This window comes from Panthera onca, chromosome D1 (assembly GCF_046562875.1).
Source record: "Panthera onca isolate mPanOnc1 chromosome D1, mPanOnc1 haplotype 2, whole genome shotgun sequence".
Classification (NCBI taxonomy): Eukaryota; Metazoa; Chordata; class Mammalia; order Carnivora; family Felidae; genus Panthera; species Panthera onca.
In genome coordinates, this window is record NC_138348.1 from 41,510,124 (window position 1) to 41,525,149 (window position 15,026).

General features: G+C 53.4%; 1 protein-coding gene across 1 annotated transcript in view; it reads right to left on the bottom strand.

The window, feature by feature from the left end:
- Nucleotides 1–15,026, bottom strand: part of OTOG (otogelin) — a 90,872-nt gene that overhangs the window by 26,931 nt on the left and 48,915 nt on the right. Inside the window, exons 30-37 of the mRNA XM_078432621.2 lie at nucleotides 13,354–13,521; nucleotides 8,992–9,270; nucleotides 6,942–7,059; nucleotides 6,191–6,270; nucleotides 3,830–5,625; nucleotides 2,888–3,056; nucleotides 2,432–2,577; nucleotides 1,724–1,813 (exon numbers count right to left, since the gene is read on the bottom strand). Coding sequence (XP_078288747.2) covers nucleotides 1,724–1,813; nucleotides 2,432–2,577; nucleotides 2,888–3,056; nucleotides 3,830–5,625; nucleotides 6,191–6,270; nucleotides 6,942–7,059; nucleotides 8,992–9,270; nucleotides 13,354–13,521 — 2,846 coding nt within the window. The remainder of the gene's footprint in view (nucleotides 1–1,723; nucleotides 1,814–2,431; nucleotides 2,578–2,887; nucleotides 3,057–3,829; nucleotides 5,626–6,190; nucleotides 6,271–6,941; nucleotides 7,060–8,991; nucleotides 9,271–13,353; nucleotides 13,522–15,026) is intronic.

The window sequence follows — 15,026 nt, forward strand, 5'->3', positions numbered from 1 at the left end:
GCCTGCTTCAGATTCTGTGTCTCCCTCTCTCTGGCCCTCCCCCGTTCATGCTCTGTCTCTCTCTGTCTCAAAAATAAATAAACATTAAAAAAAATAAAAAAAAAAAAAAGAATGAAATTTTTCCATTTACGGCAAAATGGAAGGACCCTAGAAGGTACCGTGCTATGTGAAATAAGTCAGACACAGAAGCAAATGGTGCATGATGATTTCACTTAAATGTGGAAGCTAAAAAACAAAACAAATGAATAAAGAAAGAAACTAAGAAAGAAAGAAAGAAACAGAAAAAGAGAGAGAGGAAGAAAGAAAAAAAAAAACAGATTTAAAACAGGCTTAAATACAGAGAACAAACTGGTGGTTGCCAGAGGGAAGGTGGGTGGGGGAATGGGTGAAATAGATAAAGGGAATTAAGGGGTACAAACTTCCGGTTATAAAATAAATAAGTCATGAAAATGAAAAGTACAGCATAAGGAATACAGTCAATAATGTTGTAATCACATACAGTGACAAGTGGCAGCTACATTTATACTGATGAGCACTGAGTAATGTATGAAATTGTTGAATCACTATGTTGTACACCTGAAACTAATATAACATTATATGCTAACTATACTTCAATTTAAAAAACCTTATACAAATGCTTAGGCATCTTTATTTGTTAGCACCCCAAACTGGAAGCGGCCCAAATGTCTTTCAACTGGCGAACGGATAAACAAATAGTGGCACATCCGTATGACAGAATATTACAACAATAACAATCAACAGACTACTGATACATGCCATGGGGGAGAATCTCACCGTATACTCTGGTTCCCTGCATATGCCATTCTGGAAAAGCCAAAAGTATAGGGACAGAAGGCAGCGGTTGTCAGCAGGTGGGAGAGGTTGACAACAAAGTGGCACAGGGCAACGACTGGGGGTGATGATTATGGTGGTGGTTACAAGACTGTGGGTGTTTGTTAAAACTTATAGAACTGCACACTAACAAGGGTGAATTTTACTGTAGGTAAGTTATACCTCAAATTTCTTTTAATGGAAACATTTAAAAACCTAAGGGATAAAACCCAAGGAGTTTTCTCCGGTTCCTGAGAGCTTCAGAGGGTGTGGCGGCCCTAAGTCTGGCATTCAAGGGCAGATTCCAACAGGAGGGCTGCAGGTCTTGGCTCAGGAATGGGTGGGGAGAGTCAGGACCACAGGAGGACACACATCAGCCCCTCTGACCCACCTGTTGGGAGGAGCAAAGCAGACCCTTGGGAGGGTACCACACAGAGTGGGCTGCTGTTGAACGCCAGCTCCTTGGCAGAGGTGGGCTTAGTGTGAAACTAATGAAGCTTAAAATCAGGGCTCCTCACTTATATAGTCCCTTTCTCAGAAGGGGCTCTAGAAATATATATTTTTAGAAAAACATCGCCATATATTTATATAAAACTTGCACATGGCCACATATTTTTATAAAAACTGCTGAAGTAGATACTTTAACCACAATCATTTAAGGTCACTCTCTCTCTTGCCATTCTAACTTCCTCTCGTTTACAATATTCCTCCCAGTACCTGTGCTCCCCTGACATTAGAGTGGCCACAAATATTTTAATTAAGTCACTTTCAAATATAACTTTTCCATTCGAGTTCCTGCCCACTCTTGCCCCCAATCACGGACAAGCCTCAAGACCCCTCCTCTGTCCCCATGATTGCTGCCCTAGGAATACTGGCTCTTTGATGCACTCACCTTCCGGTTGAAACGGTCGATGGTGACCTGATGGGTCGAGTGAGTCACATTCAGCATCACCGGACAGAACGGGGGCCAGTTTAGGTGACCCTGCAGAGAGAGCCCAACCTTCATCAGCTTGGAGTCCAGGCCTGTTGTCTGCTTCTCCTGGTGAGCCATTGTGAGCACACTTTCCTGGCCCCCCCCCCCCCTCAATATGCCAGGAGCACTCACTGGGGCTGTGCAGATGGTGCACAAAATCCCATGGAACATGTCTGGTTCTACCTGACCTCCTGTAAGCCCAACCAAAAAAAAAAAAAAAAAAAAAGAAGCAGAAGAAGAAAAAACAAACAAAAAATACCCTGCCTCCTTCCACCTGGCTCATGGGGATATCCTAGTAGGTGATTCTCTGCAGCCAGCACTCTTGACCTCAGGCCCTGGAGTGGCATCCCCACTTCTCTACACTTCAGTGCCTCCCACATCGGCCTGGGCAGCTGGGACAAGCTGGGAATGGCACAGGCCCCAGGAAGGGCCAGGAGGTGGTGCACCCCACTTACCCTTTCCCCGCACATCCCTTCCAGGAGACCCTTGACAGAGGGAAATACTGTAGGGGTTTACACATCTGTCCTCAACTCCGGCATCCCTCAAAACCCAATTCACCGCTCAATCTCCCTTCCAAACCTAGTCAATCCCAAGGCCCCAGAAGGAAAGGAAGTAGGGGGAAGTCACCAGGTTAGCACTTTTGCAGTCAAGGACATGGACGGTGACCATTTCGTTGGGGCTCTGGGTGAGGATGTAGATGGCCTCCTTGAACAGGGCTACGTGGCTCCCATCAAAGGTTATGAAGCTTAGGTCAGGGAAGATTGAACATCGGCCTGGGGGAGGGGCAGGGATGAGAAGAATAGATGGATGCTTCTGGGGGCCAAGCCCACCCAGGAACAAAGGGCAGGCCTCTTGGCCTTTTCCTGGGTGATGGAGAGGCCCTGGGGACTGGAGAGCCACTCAGAGCAGGCATCACAGAGATGAGGTTGCAAGAGTAGGGAATCTGCCAGGTCAGGGGTCACACGGAGACAAGAGGTCCCATAGGAGAATGCAGTCAGGTCAGGGTTACCCTAAGGCTGAGGAGCACACAGGTTAGGGGCCGAGGTCACACTGGGGGAGGATCGGGTACATCCCAGGACTCACAGGCACATTCCCAGACGGGGCAGCAGCGGTCCCCGCCCACCCTCACTGCGAGGCCCAGGACCCCACAGCGAGGGGGTTTGGCGCCCTGGGGACAGTGCTGGGACTGGTTCACTCGGATCAGCTGGCCCTCCAGGCAGATGTGGCGGACGCAGTCCTGCTCAGCGATTGGCTGGGGCACAGGGTGGAGGGACAGCGTGAGTGCCCAGCCTAGTGCCACAGCCACTCATTCCCCCACCCCAACCCTCAAGCCTAAGGGCAATAAGATCCTTTCCAATGTAGACCGTAGCAGGTCAGGGGACCCAGAAGTAAGACTACTAGGGAGTGGTGTCCTTACTCTCCACGCACCCAACATACCCATCAGGGGCCTGGGGATGGGCTGAGCATGAGATTGGGGGTCAGAGACCTGACTCCCAGAGACCTCTGCATATCTGTCTGGCCCTTACAGAGAGCTCCAGGTACACAGATGTGCAGACACACTAGTTTAGACTCAGAAAAACCCGAGCATACCCATGCATGCACACATACACACACACACACACACACACACACACACTAACATATGAGGGCTCACCCTGAGTCTTACACACATACACTATGCACACATAGTCCCATGTAGCTCCATAGACATAAACAGACACATGCTAGCACACCCGTGTTGTCATGCTCTGGATGTCATGCTAAGTCATCCAATCAGCCCTAGGGGAATGGTCGGACTCTGCTATGACATGGGGGCCCAGAGGAGACTGGAGAACCTGTCAGGCTCCAGAGTGTGGGGCAAGGGTGAGGGCTTCAGTCACCCCCATCTTTCAGCCTGGCAGCCAGTGAAAGAGAAGCAGGAGCAGGCCATGAGGAATGTGACAGCATGATGGTGTCCCAGCCAGGGGACACAGGAGGAGAGACACATGGAGTGTCCACATATGGGGGGCCTGACAAGTCACTCACGACACAGGTGGCAGATGTGCTGTCCTCAGTGGTGGTTGTCAAGGTCTCTGCCGAACTTGCTGCGATGCTCTGGGCTGGGACCGAACGCCCAGACTGCTTGGTGGTGGCCTCTGCCTCCAGCTCTGCTGGGAGCCGAGGTCCAGCCGAGGTTCCATGGGCCTCGGGCAGCTGAGGGAGCAGAACCAGTGCGCTCTCTCGGGAGGCGGTCCTGGCCGAGACTCGGCTCAGGGGATAGGATGTAGGCACCAGTGGCACTGTGCCGGCCCAGGGGATGTCAGCCTCAGGTGCCAAGGTAGCAAGAGTGTGGGCCACAGCAGGTGTGAGTTCTGTGGGCCCCCCCTGGGCAGAGCCATGTATCCTGGTGGGCAGAGACACTTGCTTGGACAGGATGGCCATCTTCTCTGCGGTGCTTTTTTGTGGGGCAACAGATACTGTGGAGGCTGCCCCCTCAGCCATGGCCACGACTCCAGAGGCTGGCAATGTGGCTCCCAGAAACAGGCCTGGTGCCGTGCCTACTGCCTGAGGGGTTATGTGATGGGGCAGGTCTACCTGGCCCACAGCGGGGGTGAGAGGAGGTGCTGAGCTGAGTGTCTGAGCAGGTGGAGTTGTGGCCATAGGAGGAGATGTGGCCTGCTGCTGCGGGAGCACAGGGGTGGTGACAGAACCCTTGGACCCGGGCGTGGCCACTGGGGCAGATGTGCCCACCTTGGCCAAGGGCAGGCTGGTATCGAGAGGCAGGCCAGAGAGGAGCTGGGGTGGCCGAGTTGAGTCCAGAGACACGAAGGGTGTGACCCCCAGCCCGTGAGCAACTGTGGACTGGCTGGTGGCAGCTGGAGTCTTCGGGGGCGGAGCTGGAAGCCTGGTGGCTGTGGTGGTGTGCCAGGCAGGGTGGAGTGGGGCAGTGGGGAAGGGGCTTGGAAGTGAGGATGGTGGGATACCCGGGGGCTGGCCGGGCCCAGGTTGCTTCTCTGTCGGTGGCTCCATCTCTACTCTCTTGGTTGCCAGAGGACTAACAGGAACCTGTTCTGCTTCTGTTCTAGCCTCAGCCAGGGGGCTGCTGGGACTAGAAACGCTCTGGGCCTGCATGGGCTGAGGGATCCCTGTCCTGTTCGTGGCCTCTGTTATTGCAGGTGTCAGCAAAGCCTTGTGGGATCCCGAGGAAGTGAGGGGCCTGGAGGTCACTGCAGGGGAAGCCACAGGTCTGGAGGGGGAACTTGCAGGCAACTCTAGGCTTGGGAAGGGCTGGAGGGGCGTGGTCTTAATAGTCAAGGAGCCAGGGCCTGGGACTGTCACAGCTTTGGTCATGAGTGGGAAGCGAGGTGCAGGGGGTGACCGGGAGGAGACTGTGATGTTGGGGCTCCCTGCAAAGGTCAGAGTCACCCTAGTCGTCTTCATAGCACTTGGTCCTATGCTAGGTGTGGGAGTCTGCTGTGAAAGGGAGAGGGATGAGGATTCTGGGGCAGGGGAGGTGGCCAGGTGGCTGGCAGTCACTCCCTTGCTGGCCGGGGCCTCTGTGGGGCGGATAGGGAGGTTAGATGCAGTGACCTCCAGCGGCTGCTGCAGAGTGGGCTGTGTGGGGCCTGGAGACAGCATTGGCCCCTGAGTAGCTACCAGGGGTGGGTTCAGGGCTGTGGTGAGTGGGGCAGCTGGAGTGAGCGCTGGCTTGTGGGAGGGGCCCCCGGGAGCTTCCTGTGGAAACTGCAGCTCCTTGTCACTGGGAGTGGGCAGCTCTTGACTGGGAGGCAGGGTCTCATTGCCAAGAGGTTCTGCGGGACCCAAAACCATGGGTTCCACACCTGGGGCAGAGAGAGAAGAAGCTCAGAAATGCCTGTTGCCCCCAGGAGTCTTCACTGGGCAGGGATGTAAAAAAACCAGGGCTCTGGAACCAGCGATTCAGGTGAACAGGGGGGAAGGCAGCTTCCAACGTCCAGCCAGGCTGCCTGACCAACCCAGGGGCCTCTGCCGCATGGCACTGGATGACTCCCAGAAGTCAGCAGGTCTGGACTCTGCCCCATACTTGAGCTTGGATTCAAGTCCAAAGTCCAACCTTGGACTCTTGCCCCAAAACCTGAGCTCAGAGCCAACAGACCTCAGGCCTAAGTTTGTCTGTACCATGTTCCTACTGCCTGATCCCAAGCCAGTCCCTTCCCCACTCTGGGCTTCATTTTTCTCTCTGTACCATGGGGAGAAGGGACTGAATGAGGTCCCTGCCTACTCCAGGGTCTCTTCCAGAGGCCCCAATACTGATGCTGCTTCTTCAGGGACCTGGAGGCTCTGGGCATGATTGCAAGGCGACTGTGGAGATTTACAGGAAATCTGAGTGGGGGGGGGGGGGTGGGATGAGAAATCTAGGCCACTCACAGTCCTCCAGGTAGACACATCTCTGTGTGACTTCATCCAGGACCTTGGGGGTAGGGCATGCAGGTACACAGCCTTCTACCCTGAGGACAGAGCAGGGAGCCAGTTAGCAGTCTGAAATATGAAGAGCATCGACTCTTTTCACTAAGATTGAGCACCACTTCATCCCTCCTTATGGCACACATGACATGAACCTCCAGAGACACTGTGTACAGGAGCACATATACCCAAACATGCATGTTGCACACTTTTGCACACACCTTCTCCTCAGACCAAGAGGGAAACACGAAAAAGACCTGGTTATGCACATACTTGTACACACACTCACACATGCTCACAAGTGTCTGCATTTAGGCACATTGTTACGCCAGCAAGACTCGAAAGCATTCACACAGAATGGCAAAACATCAGCGCATACACCTTCACGCACACACAGCTGCACCAACATCCAGACACATGCATCTCACATACATGCACATACACACAGCTGTGTAGAGCCCACAGACACACACAGGGCCCAGCTCTATGCACATCATGCACAAATCAATATTCACACATACCCGCGTAAGTCAGGTTTGCTCTGATACGCATGTCCCCATACACACGGCACACGAAACATGCATTCACAAGTATGTGGAAGCACACATATACACCTCAGGACGTGCTCATGCCTATGCCGTCAGACTACATGCCCATTTACACGTGTGTGTGCTCAAATCAGTGATGTATACACCTTGACTCCATACCCCCTCACCTGGGCACATCCTGGCAGCTAGCTGCCTGTGGGTCTCGGCAGGTTCGGAAGCAGGGGCTGGCACAAGCATCGTAGTGCCACTCACAGATGGGGTAGGCAGCCCCTGAGGGCTTGGCATCTGGAAAGGCAACCCGCCCCAAGTGCTGAGACTGAGTGAGACTGGGCACCAGCTCAGGGTCAGGTGACAGAACACAGAGGTAATCCTAGCTCAGCCCATCCCCACCCTGCTGCATGGAAGAGACAAATGGACGCATGTAGGAAAAGTAAAGAAAAATAAAATAAGACAGCATATACTAAAATAAAAGTCAACCTAAGGGGAAGTTTGTATTCCTGAGAGTCGGGGTCGGTGCCTGGGGGATCTTTGGGATAGGGCTCTGGGAGTTTGGTGTAGGGGCTAAGAAGCCCAGGGCAGGGCACTATAGAGCAGGCAGTTGTAGCTGGGCTTTGAGGGTTAGCCAAAGAGAAGGCTGGGACCTCTGATCTCCCCATAAGGCTGCTCTGCCCCTCTGGGACCTTGATGGCCAGGCTTGCTCTGCACCCCTGGGACCTTGGTGGCTATTAATAGTAATAATAACAAAAACAACAGCCAACTCTTGAACAGCACCAAATGTGACATTCAACATCTCACAAGTATTTCCCCACAATAATCCTGTGACATAGCACTATCTTTACCCCCCATTTTATGGGTGAGGAAACTGAGGCACAGAAGATGCTGGGAAAATTAAACTCTCCCAGAAGAGATTTCCTCAGAAAATGTCCTGTGGCCAGTGTGACAGATGAGGAATCCTCAGAGGAAGTCTGGGCAATGGGAGACTCAGAGGCAGACAAGACCCCAGAGCATCTTAGCAGAAGTGACTGGTCTCTGAAACCATGGCTTGAGCAGGAAGATGTGGGTGGGATCTGCAACAGGCCAGAGGGAGCAGCCCCTTTCCGACTCCCTTTCCCCACACTGCTGATGACTGTGGAGAAAATCTGCTTTTCTAAGATCCTTAAGACCTGAACTGAAACCTTACATTTGGGGAGCACCTACTATAAGCCAGGCCCAGAGCAAAACCCGCAAGATGCAATCAATCCTCACAGCAATTTTATGAGGCAAATATTCCCATTGTACAGAGCTGGATGGTGGGGAGCTCTCCTCCAAGTGCCAAGAACTAGGGTCAGGATTTGAACCCAAGGCTGTCTGGCTTCAAAGCCTGCGTTCATTCCACTCTGTCTTCCAGAAAGGGACACAAGCTCTACCATTACAGCCAGTGATGAATCTGTCCTGGGTGGGGTTCATTGGTGGACTCTACAGATGACCGCTGAATGTAACAACGAGCTGGCCCAGGCCTGGTTTGTAGGGGAGGTGATAAATGAGGAAGCTGGCTGGAGATACATTTATGAATGTATGTAAATGGATCCATTCATGTGGCATGAGGTGTCCTCACAGACACAAACATGCATCTCCACATGCAGGACACAGAGGTCTGCCTGAAGTGGTAGAGAAATTGTGATCACTTCCTCCAGGGATTAGGCAGTGATCAAGCATTTGGGGGCAGACCCACCTGGCAGGGGGATGGCAAAGGTCTGGAACCTATTGGTCTCCGTTAGAAAGGGTGTGGAGCTGCCCCATTACTGCCACGGGGGAGAGGGAGACTGCTGGATCCTCAGCCTGGTGCCCCAGGGGGGCAGTCTTTGAAAGCACAGGGCCATCATGTGTCCCCATCAGCAAGAAACCTGAGCCAGTGGGCTACGCAAGCTGTGGCCAGGAGCACTTCTTGCCTCCCTTCCACAAAGGCTGCCCTATTTTTAGACCATGTAATCAGCCTGTGGGTGTAGGCAGGACCCAGGAAGCTGGCTGGGCCCCAAGCCCCACTGCCCACAGGCTCCCTAGGCCATCAACATGGAGGTTGGGCCACATCCCATCTCAGGGGCAGCACCCAAGGGTGGTCTCCCTGAGCCAGGAGAGTGGGAATTCTGCCTCTTGAGGGTGATTGGAAGGGTGTGGTGCGAGAGGGTGGGAAGGGCAGTCTGATGAGGGGCTGAGGGTGATGGCAGGGGGGACACCTACCTAGAAGGCGGAAGAACGTGCCCCGGCGGAACACCTCTGTGTGCTCATACAGCCGCAGGACCAGCGTGGGCCCCAACACATAAAGGAAGGACCCAGGCTCTGCCAGTGACTCTAGGGCCACTAGGCCTGCCTGCCACGTCCCCCGGTGCAGTGAGAAGGAGGCATGGTGGTGGAAGGCAACGTTGCCCTGCCACTTAGCCAGCTCCACAGACCCATTGGCTGTGACGTGGAGGAAGAAGTTGGGTCTGTCCGCTGCTTCCAGGGATACCACGTCCGGGTCTGCAAAGAGCCAGGTGGGTAAGGTGAGCGCAGAGACGGGTCCAGATGGGGCGCAGAACCTCAGAGACTCAGGACAGCAACACACCCTGTGGATTAGCTGGGCCCTGCTCCTCCATGCCTGCCCACCGACTTCTGCCTGCTGGCTGCCCCTCTGTGCACACCACCTCTCCCTGAGGGAAGTGGAAGGTTAGAGAAGCTGCCAGCTGCCAAACCTCGGGGAGGTGTCTTCCTCCCACCTTCCTTCCCTCCTCCCTCCTTTCTCCCTCTGCAAACATTTTGAGGACACTCTGTGTGCCAGGAGAAATTCTAGATGCTAGGGATGCAGCAGGGAATAGACTGACAGAAACGGCCGCCCCGGAGGAGTCACATTCTACTGGCCAGGCTGGGGTTTGGGGATTTGCCAGGTTTCAGGGACCCCACCTCGGTCCTGCTTCACACAGAATCCCAGATGGTCAGAGCTGGCAGACTGAGGGGTATGTCGAGTCCAAGCCACAGATGGGAAAATAGTGAACCCGAGAGGAGAAGGGGCTTGCTCTGAGTCCTACGATTGGTCTCCGCTGTCCTCTCTCCTGTGTCCATAAAGGCCCATTTCTAGAAAGTAGGGCTTGTTTCTGGGTGCATAACCCCCTGCACAGGGCCCTGCAGGTTTTGTCAGCCCCCAAATCCACAAGCAGGTGTCCAGGAGTCCCAGCCCGCCACAGCCGGCTGCCTTGTGGGCTAGTGACTTGACGTGCCTAGGCTCTTGTGAGGGATAAACAATACAGTGTATGTGAAAGACCTAGCGTGGGGCTTCGTGTGTCTTCCCTTCCCGCCCAGGTAGCTCCTGTTACACCTCCCTGAGCAGCTGTGAGAAGACAGGAGGCACATGGACGAAGGAGTCATCGTTAACAGTAATAACAACAACTGCTATGTACCAATGCCTATGTGCCAGACACAATGCTAAGCAAGCCCTCTACTTGCTGGTTTATTAAATCCCAAGAGCGCCCTGGGAGGTGGCAAATTCATTCATTCAGCAGCTCATGTTTTCTGAGGGCCTTTCATGTGCCAGGCACTGTTCTAGGCACAACGGGGAAAAGAAAAAACAAACCAACAAAAATACCTGCCGGGATGGAGCTTATATTCAAGTGGGAGGAGGACAAACATAATAAACAAGTAAAATCTATAAGAGGTTAGAAGGAGATGATATTGTTGTTCCCATTTTACAGATGAGGAAAGCGAGGCCCAGAGTCACACCGATGGTGGACGAGGGAGGCAGGATTAGAGCCCAGGCAGGCTAAGGCCAGAGCCCAGGATCTTAACCTCTGCACCGTCAGCCCCAGGGATGGGATCCAGGAGCTGGCCCAGGGCAGCACAGAGGGGTAGGGTGCTGTGTTCCAGCCCAGCCCTGTTCTCGGCGTGACCTCAGGCAAGGCACTTTCCCTCTCGGGGACTTGCCCTCCTTCTTTTTGAAGGCTGCTCTCAGCCTAGATCAAAGTTCTCAAGCATTTAAGTCCTCTTCACAGAGGAGAGGCTGGAATGCAGACCCTGAGGTAAAAAGTCTTGTGTTTTACCTGAAGCATTCAAGTGACTTCTACCTCCCAGGCGCTCAATTTTATTTCTTTTTACATCTGTGTTTGGGAGGCAGCATGGCACAGCAGTTCAGATGAAGTACTGGCTGCTGTCACTAACGAGTGACGCACCTTTGGGTGAATTTCCTAACTTCTCTGGGCCGCAGTTCTCGCATCTGTAACTTGGGAAAACAACAGCACCTTACCTCCTAAAACTGCCGTGAGGTCTAAATGAGTTGGTATGTATGAAGCACCGAGAATAGTGTCCAGCGCATGGTAAGTGCTACAGGAGGGTGAGCTACTATTATTAATAAATAAGGAACCTCCTCCCTAAATCTTCAAGTCAAATTGACCCTCCCCGGTGATACACCAGGCTATGACTTGTGTCCCTTTAATATATTCTACAGGACATCAAAACTCCCAAGAGTGACAGGCTCAGGCCTGAATGATTGCTGAGTCTTCCCCTCTGTGACTTTTTCTGCTCTCCATTTCTTCCCATCATAATCTTTTCCACCATTCAAGGCCCAGTTCAAAGGACACTTCCATGCAGCCGCCCCAGATCTCACCTAGAAGGCACATTCTCTTCTGCTGTCCAGTACCCTGGGTACAGTATAAGGGAAGGAGCACAGGATAGGGTAGGTGTGGGGACCTGGGTCCTTACTGGGCCCTGCTCCCACCTGCCCAGGAGACCCAGGCCTGACTGAGGTGGAGGCTGGGCTTCACAGCCTCTTCACTCTGGGGAATCCTGTCCACAGTGATGTTCTTCAAGGACAGGCTACCCTGGGGTTCTGCTTAACATGCCCATAAAACCATTGGAAAATCATCGCCCCCTCTGGACTACTTCTTACTGGACTAACATATTGAATGGAGAACAGAAAGTGCCCACTAAGCAGATGACCTACTGCACCTAGAAGGTTGTAAGACACCCTTCTTTAAATAGGACCACACACGGACCTGGGGATTAGGAACGTTTAAGGAGGGGGTGCTCTCTTTTGGGTGGTGGTGGGTGGCCCAGTCCCAGGCTTCCTTGTGTGGTGACGTGATTCCTCTTGGCACCTCCTACTGTACCCCTGGCTCACACCCCCATGAACATCACCCACAGCTGTGCCTGGGGCTGGGCAGGAGCTGGAGTGTCTCTCTCCTCCTGAAAGCCCTTCCATGGCTCCCCACTGCCCTCAGAATAAAAGCCCAGCTCCTGAGCCCAGCTTACAAGTCCCTCTCTGGCTTCTTCCCACCTCTCAAGGGAACACCACTTACTCTAAGAAGCCTCTCCTGACTCCCCAAGACTGCGTTAGGGGCTCCTCCCAAGTGTTCCCACAGACATTGTTAACTGCCTTTGATCATGTCATGTCTGTCTCCTGGATGGGACTGTGGACTTCTGGTGGGCAGGGATGTGTCTTTTCCATCCCTGATGCCCCAGCACCCAGCTCTGTGTCTGGCCTGGGAATAGGGCCCAGTGAAAGGGCGGGAGGGCATGAGGAAGGGAGGCAAGGATGAGGGTGTGGGGAAAGGTTCTCCTAACTAGATAAACAGCAGACCCTGAGAATCTGAGAACTTAAATCCTTAGATTGGGATGGACTCTCTGAGAAGCATCTTGGTTCATGGCTCCAGCTGATGCCAGGACAGGCTGCATGGACCATCCCTGTGGTTGGGAAGATACTGACTAGATGGGGCCAGCAGGATACGGGGGTAGAAATGCTGATCACAGTGACCGTGCACACTGGGACACACACAAATGGCCAAAGAAAAGACTTCCTAGCACTGGTTCATCTGAGGCCTTGGCTGGCCCAGGGCCCAGCAAAAATACCATCCAGGGGTCTCTCTACACCAGGCAAGATTCCTGCCACTCCTCAAACATTACCGAACTCCTAAGGAAAGGCAATGCCCGCTAAAGCTAAGCTTGTCCGGTCTGCAGACCTTCTGAGACCTGGGAGGCTGCAGCTGGTTCCAGGTGTGTCCCAGTCTGTGTAACCTGCCAGCCCAGAATTCAGGATCGTAACCTGAGCAAATCAAGAGCCTGCGCCTCCATTCACAGAAGAAAGCCCCCTGGAGTCAGTACATCAGCCAGCTCCCCTCTGGCACTTGAAGTCTATCCAGTCTCAAGGATGGAAGGGAAGAGGAAGAGAAGGAGAAGCAGGAAAAGATGGGGGTGGAGAGGGAAGAAGAGGAGGAGGAGGAGGAGAGGGGAAAGAGGACTGAGGGCAGGAAGGAGGGGAGGAGGAGAGGGAGAGGAGGTAGCAGTTGTCGCCACCAGGGTTTTCTGGAATACGACAGACAATGACGTAAAGCAAGGTACAAAGGTACATCAGGACCTTGGCCACCCTGTTTTTTCCAGGGAGAAGAGGGAAGGTACCTCTTTGAAGAGACTAACAGGCTGACCCAAAAGGCTGTCTCAACTGGGAAAGGGGCACCTGTCCAAGCCCCACTTTTCTTCAGCTACTGCAGATTGCTTAGGGCCTCAACATCCTCCCCTCCTCTGGCAACTGCCTCCCTCCACCAAGGGCCGGGGCGGGGGGGGGTTAGAGATAGGCCTTACCGTGAGCCTTGGCCTTGTACAGTGCAGCTGTCAGCAGGAAGTTCACAATGTCCCCTGGAGCCACGTCCTCTGCACTCACTAGGACTATGGCACCGCCTGCAGCCTTGGTGGCCACCAGGACACTGCCGCCTGCCAAGCTGGCCAGTTGGTAGGGACCCTTACCTAGTGCTGGAGAGAAGGGGCCCAGTCGTGAGCCCTGCCTCCCTGAGCCTTTGCCCACCTCCCATCCTGCCAAAGGTGGGGAAAAGAGAGGGTGCAAGAGAGCTACTCTTGGTCGCTTCCCTCACCCCAGATCCCAGGGAGCTCGATTCCACAAGAAGGGAAGTAAACTCCAGGCTGTCAGTCCCTGATGGGAAATGCCCCTCTGCACAGTGCCTGAACAATTTCACAAGAAGCCTGAGAACAAGGCCACCCATGGGAGACCTCTGCCCACCTACCACCACCAAATGTCTCTCCGTGAGCCGGTCCCACAGCCACTGCTCTATTCAGGGTCATCTCTGATACTTAACATCAGACCTGGCCTCTGCCCACGCAAGGCCTGAGGGAAGGCCAGGAAGTCTTGGGCTCAACATTAGTGTTTACCTACTTATCTCAAAGTGTCATTTTTGTGTCTCTTAGGTGCCTACAGTTGTTGGTATAGGTTGGAAAGGGCCATGGGATTTCCTAGACAACTGGCAATAATCTTATGACCAACTTCCCTGCCTCTGGTGTGTCCCTTGGCTTCCAGTGCTGCCTCCCCACAGGTGTCTGAGTCACTTTTCTAGTCACACTCCCTGCTGGGACTCATCCATGGCTCCCCATTGCCGTCAGGATAGAATCCAAGAGCCCAGATTGAATTCAGGGACCCCCGCCTACCTCCTCACACCCTTGCCCGGCCACACTGAACTTCTCTGGCTCTTCCTTGAAAAAGCCGTGCTGTGTTCTACCTCATGCCTCTCCTCATGCTGTCCTGCCCACTCAGAATAGTCCTCCCTGTTTTGTGCCTGGCAAACGCCTACTCAACCTTTGGGGCCCAGCTCAAATGTCACCTCCTTGGCGAAGCTCTCCCTGCACCCTCTCCCGCCACACACAAACGTCATCCCTCCTCCTCTGCTCTCCCCCAGCCCTTGGAGTATGGCACACACTGATCACAGCTCTTATGATGAGGCTCATGATGGAGGGTCCACGTCTGTCTCCTGGACCAGATGGGAAATAGGCAGCACTGTGCTACTAAATGCCTGACAATAAGCTTTCAAACAAACAAACAAAACCCCAATCTGTAGCGTTCGCTGATTTCCATGGCGTGAATACTCATGCCAGTGGTCAGTTTCAAACTATGGACTGAATGTGGAGTTAGGAGTACACAGTGGTTTTAGAGAGCCAGCATGGGCCAACACGCTACTGTGACAGGCCTCATTGACCACTGATTCCTCAACACCCAGCAAGGGCCTGGACCAGAGAAAATGTTGGTAGAAGAGCAGAGCAAGGAATGGATGGGTGGGTGGGTGAGTGGGCGGAGGATGCTAGAAACAGCTTGTCCTTTGCCAGTTACTGCCACCGAAAATGCCACAGAAGGGAGAAAACTCTGCTCAGAGCTATCTTGCTGAAATGTCTTTGCCTGATGTCAGACAGACCTTGCCTGTCCCAGGGACTGCAATTCTCCTATTTCAGATTTATTCCTATAAAGAAAGATT